This window comes from Diachasma alloeum, unplaced genomic scaffold, assembly GCF_001412515.2.
Source record: "Diachasma alloeum isolate Michigan unplaced genomic scaffold, Dall2.0 Dall_scaffold_00427, whole genome shotgun sequence".
Taxonomy (NCBI): domain Eukaryota; kingdom Metazoa; phylum Arthropoda; class Insecta; order Hymenoptera; family Braconidae; genus Diachasma; species Diachasma alloeum.
In genome coordinates this window covers 102,624-115,896 of record NW_021680566.1, presented here as the reverse complement: position 1 = coordinate 115,896, position 13,273 = coordinate 102,624, and the positions used below count along the sequence as shown (strand labels likewise).

General features: G+C 38.0%; 1 protein-coding gene across 2 annotated transcripts in view; it reads right to left on the bottom strand.

Annotated features, from left to right (window-relative positions):
* LOC107042158 (tyrosine-protein phosphatase 99A-like) overlaps positions 1-13,273 on the bottom strand; it is a 351,194-nt gene that overhangs the window by 281,873 nt on the left and 56,048 nt on the right. For both annotated transcript variants that reach the window (XM_015263070.1, XM_015263071.1), the window contains exon 3: positions 1,117-1,373. In XM_015263070.1, coding sequence (XP_015118556.1) covers positions 1,117-1,373 — 257 coding nt within the window. The remainder of the gene's footprint in view (positions 1-1,116; positions 1,374-13,273) is intronic.

Below are 13,273 nucleotides of genomic sequence, written 5' to 3'. Positions count from 1 at the left end.
AACAAAAAAAAACCAAAAACCGAAAGAAATACCCCACAAATCCGAAAAATATTCCACCGATCCGGCTCTAAGGACCAAAATGTTTGATGAGATGCCTGGATCGGTGGTAATTGAGAGCGGATGGGCAGGTGGAAAATGGCTTTCCGGGAGTGAATGAGCAGGTCAAAAAATGTGCGGACACGTGCACTTGATTTCACAAAACACCGTATAATTGTTCAATATTTATAGTTATTTACACTGTCACAATAAATAGAGTCACTGAGCAGACCGTAAATAATGAGCCGACTAATTCCTTGAATTAATAATAACTGAGCTGACGCAATGAGTTAATCCGAGTCACTAGAGATGAGTAGTACAATAAAAGAAGTGTCTTTAACTAGATCCCGGAAACGAATGAGAGAGAGTCACGGGCTTACAGGTGCCACGTGCCGTAATTCGGTGGTCACTGACCTAATCTAAATATAGATCAATAGGTAATAAAGAGCTGTCCAGGACGTGGCGCCTCAGGTGTCCGAATTAATAACCCCCGGTCATCTGAGGTCAGCGCGACAGGTGTGCGTGAGTGGGGAGAGAATGGATGAGCCGCGCGTGTGCATGTGTGAGTGCCCTGTTAGCTGACAGGATTTCCAACAGATGAAGTAAAAATATAAAATAATGCGAATTGCTCGTGATTAATTAAATACTCATTCAGTAATAACTAGATTCAGTAATAACAGATCATTATCCTTACGGAATTCTGTTCAACGTGTTTTCCATCATAATGTACAAAACTTGGCAGCATTAAATTATCATTAACAATTGTTCACATTTAAAATTGAATACTCAAAATCATAAAATTATACGTCATATCAACGTTCAACACTCGACTGATTGTTCGTGGCAGACAATCACAATTGCTTGTGAATCGAAATGGCCGTTGATATCAACTATAATTACTTATGGACAAAGATATGACTCATCCTGTAGTCTTCAATACTACGTGATCTGTCTATTTTTATATATTCATCCACAACTGAACTCCACTATTCACTCGATTACCAATTCAAAATTTTTCTTATCGATGAAAGTGATAGGAAAAATGAGAAGATATTGTAGAAAATAATAATGGTGCCTTACCTCCATAGTACCAGTGCAGTGATTGTAAGCGTAACAGCGAAACATGCGCAAATCATTCCAGCTATTACCCCTGCACTTAGTTCGTCTGTACTATGACGCATTAGAGAAGGTGCTTTATCACAGTTACGTGCTACCAGTTGACTTCTAGGTATACTGCAGTTGCCACGTATTGTCAGGTGTGGATTGATGGAACTGTTCGTACCAGCGCAAACCATCAGTTCGTACATTGTATTCATTGTGAGATTTGGTATAGTAATCTGAAAGCATTAGTTTTATAACTTTAATTGCAAATCTAGATTTGATGAGATTATTTGCGGGAACTGCTTGGGGATTACAGCTTAGAAGGAAACCGTCCCAGGTATACCTCGCCGATTTGATGAGTACGAAATATGTTATTCCTCATAAAAATCTAAGGTTTACGTTTTTTTTGTCGGCGACAAAGCATTCCTAGGGAGTTACGTCAGCCCCTCAAATTGGTGCGTCATATGGATGGATTAATCATTTCTCATATTTGTAGTTACTATTTCTTAATTCGACCAAACAGACAATAATTGATAAGAAAAATGATGAAGAATGTAGTATGTCACTTTTGACAAGGGTAAATAAAATGAAAGTTATAAGAGTTGAAATATTAGGTGTATGACTTAATTCTTGGCCCCTAGATTAAGATGATTAGAACACCTATTTGAATTGAAAAATTTTCCCGCAATAAAGGACGTTTAGAAGCGCCATCTGTGAGCTATCAAACCACTCAAGTCCGATTGTGGTCCGATTAACATAACTTCAAACACATAGTAAATAAAAACATCGTTCGACAAGCAGTACTTGAAGCACTCCCTTCTTTTCACCTCCCTACTTGGAAAAACTGCTGCAGAAGCACAAGAAATGATTTGTTCAGTCTTGGGAGAGAGTGCTGTATCTTATAGCACAAATAAAAATTGGTTCAAAAAATTTCGGGATGGAAATTTTGATCTCCAGGATGAAGAACGTCCTGGGCAAACAAAAAAAGTTGAGGACGAGAAGTTGGACACCCTACTCAATGAAAATCCCTATGAAACACACCAGGAGCTTGCGGATACTCTCAGAGTGATGCAATCAGCTATTTCGAGGCGTTTAAAAGGAATTGGGAAGATACAGAAGAAAGGGTGCCCCATCATCTTACCTCAGAAAACAAATGTCCACGCTGTGAAATTGCTATGTGTCTACTGACCAGATTTAAACAAAAAGACTTTTTATGAATGAAAGGGATGAAAAGTGGATATTTTACGACAATCCTAAGAGGCGAAAGTCGTGGGTTTATCCGGGGGAGCCGTCAACGAGTACTGCAAAACCGAACATTCACGGGAAAAAATTGTTGTTGTGTATTTGGTGGGATTCCAAAGGTGGAATCTGTTAGGAGATACTCGAACAGGGGGAAAACCGTCACTGCTAAGCGTTATCAGGACCAACTGGTGAAATTAAGTGATGCTATTGAGGAAAAGAGACCTTTTACTGGTAGTGGTACGAGGCAAGTAATTTTGCTGCAGGACAACGCGCGGCCACATACAACAAAGGAAACCCTGAAAGTTATCGCCACGTTGGGGTGGGAAATTCTCCCACATGCGGCGTATTCTCTAGACCTGGCGCCTTCTGACTGTCACTTTTTTCGGGCGCTACAACATGACCTGGTGGATACCCAGTTCCAATCTTCTGAAGAAGTTCGGCAGCGCATTGATGACTTCATCCAGTCAAAACCAACATCTTCTTTCCAAAGTGACGGCGCTTATTTTCAAGATTAGATATGGATTTGTTTTTTTCATAAATACATGTCAAAATTGTTGAAAAAAGACCGAGAATTAAGTCATACACCTAATAAATAAAACTTCAGTGACAAAAAAATATTACTGATACAGTAGAACCTCGCTGTTAATACACCCGCAAAATGCATATGATCCCGCTGTTCGCATATTTTTCACCTCGTTGTTCGAGGTATAAAAAGCTAGCATAGCCAATGCATCACACTCGAATTTGGTGGATGGAAATTTCGAATTCTTTAATTTTTTTGTTTTTCAAGGCTGTGCCAATTTTTTTTATTAAACTAGCACAGCCATACGAAAAATTACTTGGATGAATCACAGTCGATTTATCTCATCTCAGTCTCAAGTTTCACGTACTTCGTCAATATAATGTTTCGGTTTAAGTCTCGCTCGTCTCGTCCCAGTCTTTTACACATAAAAAATGCGAAAAACTTGAAACCAAGATGAGATAAATTGACTGTGCGTCATCACGAGAACAGCCGATACTGTTACTCTTTTGAAACTGTGACGATACCGAAAGTTTCAGTGATCACCAAGACCAAGACCTTTCCTCCAAAGTGAGGTCTCGTTTGAGTCTCGTGGGCAGCCCTATTTAAAATTATTTTAAATCGGGAAATTCATTTTTTGGTCCTGAAAGGTGTGCAAACTCAGGAATGACGAGAACAAGTTTGCACACCTTTCAGAACCAAGAAAACCAAATTATCCTTTTCGAAACAATGGAAAAATAAGCTAGTGAGTTCACCGGGGAACCACTTTGTACAGTATCATTGATAATGAGTTTAATTGATGTTCGTGAGAGATGAGTAAACTTGTTCTCATCATTCCTGAGTTTGACTTCTTTCAGAACCAAGAAATAGTATAGTACGTTACAAGTGTGAAAAAGGGGGAATGTTAATACAAGTGGGGTAATGTTTTTAGGGACAGTTGTAGTACACGCGCAGCCGAGCGATAGAGCCGAGATGAGCCAAGCGAACCCAAGCCTTGGCTCTACGAGTCTATCGCGGGAATTTTAATTGAAGCTAGAATTTGTAAGGGATTCTGGGGAAATCCCTTGTCTCACCGCAGAACATTCAAATTTACCGAGTAGGTACGTGTAGGTACGCAGCAAAAATGACCCAATCGAGCCATTAATGTATTTTCAATTTCGAGTCAGATTTTTTTTATGTATTTCGTTCTTTCGAAAATTCGAGTTCCGATACGTTTTAGAGTGTTGGGTTATCATCGGTTTCTGTTGCACTTATCGCTATCAATAATCTCGTTTTGAGCACTGTCGTTGATAGATTTGCCATTTCACGCCTTGGAGTAGATTTTCGGAATTCGACAATAACTAGGGGAAGACGTTCGGATTTTTGTTGCCCAGGCCGAGATATTACCGAGCAGCGTGATTATTCCGTTGAATTTTTCTCTTTTATTAGAATCGTCGGGAGAAATGCTTAGGTGCAGTTGAAATGCTGCCGCTCAGTTAGGGCATTTGCGGGGAGCAAAGTGGATTAGTTTGGGTTTAGGTGGAAGGTCACGCGTGCAATTTCGACCGTTATTCCGCGTGAATCGCCAAAGTCGGTTTAATTGAGAAACTAAGAAAATAATTAGTCGTTGTGCACTAGAATTGCGCCTTTGAGTTTTGAATTCTGCTCCTTTTATCCCCGGGATCCCGAGAATGTGTTCCCGACGAGGAAAATATAGTAAAAATAGCTGTGTTAAAATGACGATCACATTGGAGTCATGTCGAGGAATTTGGATGAATTACTTTCGTAAAGTTTGCATTGAAATTAGTGACAATTGTTGCGCAATCCGGGCGCACGTGGCGCTGAGTCTATGTCCATATCCGTGCGCCAATTCGCTATTGAGTGTCATTATTAGTGATTATCATTGCCCTAGTGCAACCACGTGTTGAGCTCAATTACAATTTAGGGCGTTTTTGGACTATTTTTCGGTGTTAAATAGTAAAAGGAGAAAAGATTAAGCGGGAGAGTAACCTGGACATTTTTGGTAACGCCGTGAAACGTTACTTTGGGGGATTAGGGGACTTTGTTGCGTAGCCGAGAGGCGAGTAGTTGTGCGCATTACCGTTGGTGAGTTTTTCTCATAATTTATTTGGTGATGGATTTTTCGTAATTCTAGGTAGATTCAGCAGTAAATGCTCGTCTGAGGTCGTTAGAAATTTGATTGGCTATTTTTCAGAAGTATGCTCTGTGCGGTAGAGCCTAAACAACGCCTAATTTTTGCATTTTTGTGCCTTATGCACATTAGCGCTTTCCCACAGGATGGTGGATTTTTCGCCTGTCCCTCCCGCTCTGGCGGTTTTCGAACCTCTCTCTCGCACTCGTGCGAATTTAGAATGTCGTGAATATCCCGTACTTTTCGCGTCGAGATTTTTGAAGATAAAAATCGTGAGTTTTCGGATTTTCGGAATCACTTTTGCGTTTACCGCCGACTCGATCACTTCGAGCTTCTCACCGTTGGTCTTCGGTCGATTATGTACCGTGTAATTAGGCTTTCCATTGTATTAATGGATTCTCCGTGGATTACAGATTTTTTTTTATTGAGTTTATTTCGATTCTCGGGACTTTATTTTGTGTAATTAGAAATCATTTTTTTGCGTTCACCGCCAGCTCATTCACTTCGAGTTTTGTGCCCTTTGGCCTTGCGCTTGCACCTCGCTGGAAATGTGCCGATAAATGGGATTTTTTTGTGCGTTCGTTAATTTTCATGTGCCCTGACGTTTTATTAGGATTCAATTTACTTTTACATGCGCAATGCGCCTTAGTTAGGGACATTTTTATACGGTTTTCGCCCCAAGGTCGCGCCTCCGTGGAGTTATGTGCCGCGTCCGGCGCTCCAGCCACCACGTGCTAGCATGAAGCTCTCGTCGAGCGAGCCCGCGCTTTCTCGGAATTATGTTGCGTAGAGTTATTATTTTCTGTTCTTCCATAACGTGCGTATGTATTGCGTTAGGGATTTCTGATTTTCTCTCATCGCTATTGTTGTATACGCTCTATTATCCGAGGGTTAATTCGTGATTCTTGGAATAATTGTTTTTTTTTTTTGCTGACTGCAACCAAACAAACTATTGCGATTTAGGATAGGCCGATAATCTTTGTGTACTCGTATCGAGTCTTTTCTTGTTTTGGATTTTCATTAATATCATTTTTTTTATATAATATTTCTTTCATTTTGGGTCTCTCTGCGTACATCACCTAATAATTATTGTGATATTATATTTTTGTAATAAATATTATTTTGATTTCTGTCTCTCTCACCCTTGGTACAAATAATGTTCTTTTTTTTTATTCTTTTGAGATTTGAGGATATCGTTTCTGTAAACTTTTGAGACAATATAGAGCTCTACATTTCAGCATTAAAATTCAGTTTTCGTGTTTCCTTTTTTTGAGAATAAGAGCCCTGTTTCCACCTCAACCTACCCCTCTCTCCACAACCGACCCCCTGAGCAGCGCGAGTATCCTGTCACCTTTCCCTTGGCCCATTTAGTTTACTTTTTTTTGTAAAGTGCGTAAAGCTTCACTTTACGCACTTGAAATTCACTTTACGCACGCTCGTGACATTTACGCACACCGTGCGGAAAACAACCGCTTTACGCACACTAATCCGTTTGGAAAAGTGCACTTTTAAGGCAAGTATCACAAAAAAATTGATCACGTTACAAATTATTTATGATATTTTTCATACTAGACGGCTTCACCCTCTACTCCTCCGCTCGCCATCCTGGGGGAGGGGAGTTGGCCCCCCATTGCCTATGTTTCTATGCTACGAGCATAAAGTCATTTTTTTTTTAATGGCAACAATATTTTTCACCCCTACAAAAGTTGTTCGTCCTGCCGAGAAAAGTTCAACCATAAATATCTTTATTCAGACCATCTTGCCGCACAGAAACGCTGGAATGTAATTCATTTACCATCTCGTCAAGGTACCATGTAAACAAAAGATGACCGTGGTACGTAAGGGACGTTGTAAGAGCTAGGTGTTATTCTTCATTTTCTGCAGTGATAAAATATTCATCATTGAGTTCATACAGTGTCGTTCAAAATGGTTTATTCTGCTAGTTAATATGTGGATATTCTACTCATATTAAGTGAAGTCGATAAGTGTATCGAAGGGCCACACGATTGTATGCACAGCACTTTCCAAATCAACGACGACATCCTTCTGCTGCAGTCATTCACCAAATCAAACGAAATTGTCGGCAGGGAAGAATTGGACAACGACAACGCCAGCAACTTTTCAAGTTTCCGATGTCGGCTGGAGTGCCTTGCTGTTAATGGCGGTAACGTCGAACATCTTCTGTAATTAGTGTTCGCGATACCTACACGAAGACACATGTACCGTATGTGGAATAGAACTTGTAAGATAGTCTTAATAAAGACTATCCGGTAATTTGACTTTCGTACCGGACTATCTGGTCTTTTTCGGTAATTTGATTTTCGTACGATTATTCACATGAAAACGATGACGTCATCGAAAAATATGGTATGGTTGAACTTTTCTCGGCGAGACGACCAACTGCTGTGGGGGTGAAAAATATTGTTGTCATTAAAAAAAACTGACTTTATGCTCGTAGCATAGAAACATAAGCAATGATGGCCTGAATTCCAGCAGCACTAAGTTTCCCCCTCCGAACCCCAAATCTTATATTTGAACAATTTTGCTGTTCTTCCCTTCTTACAAGATATTCAGCCGTAGTGTTTCAAATTGGACACCCTGTATACGCACCCCCCTCCGGATATTTATGACCATACGAATAGGCAACTCCAACATATATCAGCACACCTTGCTATACGTGCCAACATATACAGGGTGTCTCAAAAGAGGAGGTGTTTCATGAATTGGACGGAAAAGTCCAATGAAGCTTTTCGATGCGTAGCTTCATTTGAAACATATTAATGAATCAATTTTGGCCAATCAAGGGCAGGGTTAGAGAGGCCCGTGTCAGTGTGTCGGCTGTGGGATGTAGTGGTGAGTGCAGCAGTTGAGTTCGCTGGCTCGCCACTCTTCTGGCGAAGGAGCGTGGAGAAGTTGGCGAGGAGAAGGGGGAGCACTAACGGTTCTCAATTCCGCACGGCTGTCATTTTTTCTCCTCTCCCGCGACGAATTTTCTCATCTTCGGATTAACATAAAGAGATGATATTGCGCTCAATCGATTCGGCAATTAATTTCCCATCGATTGAGGGCAAAATCATATCTCTTTTTGTTGAAGGGCGAGATGAAATTTTCTGACCCTTAAAATGAGGGTTCTTCACAGACCCTTCATGATCTTGACCCTGAAAAATTGCTGAGCCTAAAAATGTTGGAATGTCGAACTTTTGACCCTGATTTTTTCTGAGCGTTGAAAGAAAGATGCTTTGCAGACCCTTCATGTTCTTGACCCTTAGATTTTGACTCTTAAAATTGCTGACCCTAAAAATATTGGAACGTCGAACGTTTGACCCTTACTTTTTCTGACCGTTAAGATGAGGATCCTTTGTAGAACCTTCATGTTCCCGACCCTTAAAATTGCTGACCCTAAAAATGTTGGAAAATCTAACCTTTGACCCTTATATTTTCTGATCCTGAAGATGCAGATCCTTTGCAGACCCTTCACGTTCCTGACCCTTAGATTTTGACCCTTAAAAATATTGACTCTACAAATGTTGGAAAGTCGAACTTTTGACCTTCATTTTTTCTGAACTTTAAAATGAGGGCAACTCTCTATTCTCCTCATTTTTTAGAGTAGATAGTTGGGATCGGATGCTTGGTGGGGGTACCTCTCTACTATCGAAAGTTTCTACAGAGTAGATAGTTGGGCTCGGATGCTTGGTGCGGACAACCCTCTCTACTGTCTAGAATTTCTAGAGAGTAGATAGTTGGGATCAAATACTTTCCGACCCGCAAAGTAACAGTAAAAATTTAGGCGTTTCAACATTTTTTAGGGTTAGCAATTTCAAGGGTCAAAGTCTAAGGGTCAGAAACATGAAGGATCTGGAAAGGGCCCCCATTTCAATTGGAGTAAAAGTTCGACGTTCCAATATTTTTACGGTCAGCAATTTTGAGGGTCAAAATCTAAGGGTGAAGAATATGAAGAGTCTCCAATGGACCCTCATTTCAAGGTTCAGAAAAAATAAGGGTGAAAAGTAAGGATGCAAAATGACGGCAATTTTTGACATGCGTCAAGTCAGTCGTAAATTAGCCGTTTTCTGACCATTTCTGACTTGACGCATACCTCGTGACGCTAACTGATCGGTCAACTTATCCAATCTTCATTTTTTTTTGCGTTATCATTTATGCTGAAAAATCGTCTCTCTAGATGTAACCTGCCCGTTTTTCTGTGCTCAGTCATTTTTTCCTGACTTTTTTCATGAATTTTTTCAGAAATTTGAATAAAATTATGCATAACGGCAAAACGGAAATCGAAAATTTAGTGAATATTACCTTAGTATGGAATTACCAAAAAATCAGAAAAGTTTCGTAGAACTTTTTTATGGGCGAATCCGCCAATTCTGAATATGAAAAATTGCCTCAAAATTTTGAAACTTTTTTTTCTATTTTTATAGTCCAAAAGAAAAAAAATGAGGGCAACCGATGCTCTACAAATCAATGATTGCTAGAGTGATTGCGAATTAATTTTTTTTCTTTGTTTTGATTTTTTTTCTCCAATTCTAATTGAGTAGATCCACGCCAAATCAGCAGGCTAAAAATGTCGATGATGGAGATTTTCGTCTTAATTTTTTTTTGAGAAGATGTCGATTAGACAAAAATTGAAAAATATTAATAATTGAGTTATGATTTTTTTTAAATTTTGAGGTTTTGTCAATTTTTTTTCCAGATTGACCACAATATCTCGGCTGAATTTCAAGCTATCAAATTGTCCGTTGGTACACTCAAACCATATGAAATACCGTTAAAAATGAGCCCTCATACATATCATTGTTGAGTAAATATTCACTCATTTCGGGGATAATTGCATGAATGACAGGGATTTTCGATCATTTTCAATATTGTCTCACTAAAAAAATTAAAAACCGCCGTACTAAAGTGAAAGACAATTAACACCAAAATTATTGACATGTTATTAGCAATTTTTTGGTGACAATTTCAGTTTTTTTAAAAATGATCTTTTTGAATAATTAACGATTGAAAAAACAACCGTTTTCTCGTATAAACCTCGCCAAACTCAAGATAATGCTATGTATGATAGTTCATTTTAAAGGATTTTTCATGTTCTTTGAGTGTGTCAAAGGGCGATTAGATAGCTGGAAACCCCACTGAGATATTGGGGCCAAATTGAAAAAAAAATCATTGAGAAAAACTCGAAAGTTTTAAAAAATCATAACTTCCTCAATTATTAATATTTTTCAATTTTTTTTCTCAAAATTTTTGTATAATCGCCATCTTTTCAGAAAAAAATTGAGACGAAATCCCCAGCCTCGACTTTTTTAGCCTGCTGATTTGACGTGAATCGGCTCATGAATAAATTACTGATATTCAGCTAAGGAACTGAGTTCCAACGAGAAGGGTCCTCATGTAAAGAACCATGGTAGTGAAATCAAGAATAAAAGTTCTTGAATTAAGAACTTTTGGGTACTCAAATCAAGAACTCTGGGTTCTTGAAATAGGAACCGTAGGAGGCATACAAATATTTCGTCACGCGATGAAGTAGGGGAAGTAGTTTTGTAATTCGTTAAGGAGGAGGGAGTGATTAGTCTATCTCTCCCTCTCCTTTGCTTTCCGAGATATTCTGCAAAAACTAATTTTCGAATTTGAGTGACACATCTTGTTTCATATCTTCGACTCTAAATTAAGTTCTGTGCTGGGTTATGATATTCAGAAGATTTCATTTCTACTAATCAATGCTCAATAAATTAAAAACAATGAAGGTAATTTTCCTGGATGTTATTCATTTTTCTAAATCGGTATATCGTTGGTGTTCTATCATAGATTACAAGAGAGTTTATTCATCACCTAATTGAATTCGATGAACTCCCTCTTTCATTATTCGTAATTCATTGAAACTTCTCATTAAAATCCCTATTACCTTTTGCGTATCAATTTCATATTTTGAAAGGTTTCAATAGCACTGTGGACTTTACGTCTCCCAGTCTCCAAATCTACAGGAATGCCTGCATGGAATTCCTTCATTGTACCAGTGGTTTGTACAATGAATGAAGAAGATCATCAAATTCAATTGGGTGAGAAAAAGTCTTTTGTAATCTGCATGAAACACCAACGATGTACCGATTTCGAAAAATAAAGAAAATCCAGGAAAATTACCTTCATCTTTATAATTTATTGAGCATTGATTAGTAGAAATTAAATCTCGTCAATACCATAACCCAGCACAGAACTTAATTCAGAGTCAAAGACATGAAACAAGAAATGTTACTTAAATCCGAATATTAGTTTTTGGACAATATCTCAGAAGGAAAAGGAGGATAAACTTGTTTGAAACGCAACTAAAATTCCAGAACATTCTGGTCGACCATTGGCCTACTTCGAAAATCTCCGGGACCCTTCGGGTCATCAGTCATAAGTCACCGAAACACGCGCGAATCAGTTTAGGCTTAGCCTCTCACGGTATAAGTCTATCTCGAGCAGATCATCTGTAGACGTCGTATAGTATCCATTCGTATTTCAACGAGTTCACATCAACTAAGTAGTAGTTTCTCAACTAGTCCACAAGTATTAAGTAGAACTCAACGAGTAATTCAACGTGTAGTAATTCACCGAATAGTTATTAACGAGTATTAATCAACATTATTAAGAGTTCACATCGAGAAGTCGATTCAGTCAATTAGCATTCAAAATTGAATATCTTTGTTCAGTACATCACCTCTGTTGATTAAATTCAGTTTAAGTTCAGTGACTCACCAAATTAACGTGCAAAGACAATCATCAGTGAAATTAGACTATCACCAGTGAAATTACATATTACCAAAGAGTGTACATAAGTTTTGACAAAGTGGTTCGATGCCACAAAATAAAGTGTGATTTTTTAAATCCGGCTCATCAGTAATTTTCCCAACATCTCCCTCCACATTTTCATCCCACATCCACCCTAAATCTAGTCAGTCACCAAACAAAACTTTTTTGTAGTGCTCATTCTTCTCTATAAAAAAGGTTTCCTTGCAAGAAATCGATATTTTGTTTCAATGCTGAGATATTGTAAAAAAACTAATTCGCAACTGAATCTGGAGATATTTTTCAATGAATATCTCTGAATATACGGTACATGGAAAAATTTCCATAAAATCTTTTTTGTAGAACTCATTCTGCGTTACAAAAAAGATTCAGTAGAAAATTTGTACATGTCCTTTAGATTTCGATATATTTGTGGAAAACTTATTTTTTCGGAGGATAAAATAGTTTTTCTCTGCATTTCACCTCTGAGTTTGTGAGAGCACTAAAAATAAAAATATGTTTTTGTTAGGAAATTTTCTGAACTTTACGATGAAGAAATAAAAAAATTAAAAAATATTGAGGAACGACCCCAAATGGCCGTTTGAAACTTTCTTTTTGAATTTTCTGTACTAAAATACATAAATACATAAAAAACAATATTGTTTTGGAAATGCTTCGAAAATTTCCAACGAAATCTATGGGTTAAAAATTTTTTTTATCGTTCTTAGTGGCTCGTAGCTAGAATTGAAAAAAAAAAGTTGGAAGAAAACAAAATTCAAACTTCAATATCTGAGCCAAAAAATGGAATTAGAGACCTCCGGTTCCGCTCATTTTTCTTCTTTTGGACTATAAAAATGGGAAAAAAAAGTTTCAAAATTTTAAGGCAAATATTTCATATTCAGAATTGGCGGATTCGCTCATAAAAAAGTTCTACGAAACTTTCCAGATTTTTTGGTAATTCCATAATAAGGTAATATTCACTAAATTTTCGATTTCCGCTTCGAAGTTATACATAATTTTATTCAAATTTCTGAAAAAATTCATGAAAAAAGTTAGGAAAAAATGACTGAGCATAGAGAAACGGGCAGGTTACATCTAGAGAGACAATTTTTCAGCATAAATGATAATGCAAAAAAAAACTGAAGATTGGATAAGTTGACTGATCAGTTAGCGTCACGAGGTATGCGTCAAGTCAGAAATAGTCAGAAAACTGTAAATTTACGACTGACTTGACGCATATTAAAAATTGCCGTCATTTTGCATTCTTACTTTTGGCCCTTATTTTTTCTGACCCTTAAAATGAGGGTCCATTGCACAATCTTCATGTTCCCGACCCTTAGATTTTGACCCTCAAAATTGCTGATCCTAAAAATGTTGGAACGTCGAACTATTACCCCTATTTCTTCTGACACTTCATGTTTCTGACCTTTACATTTTGACCCTTCAAATTGCTGCCCCTGAAAAATATTGAA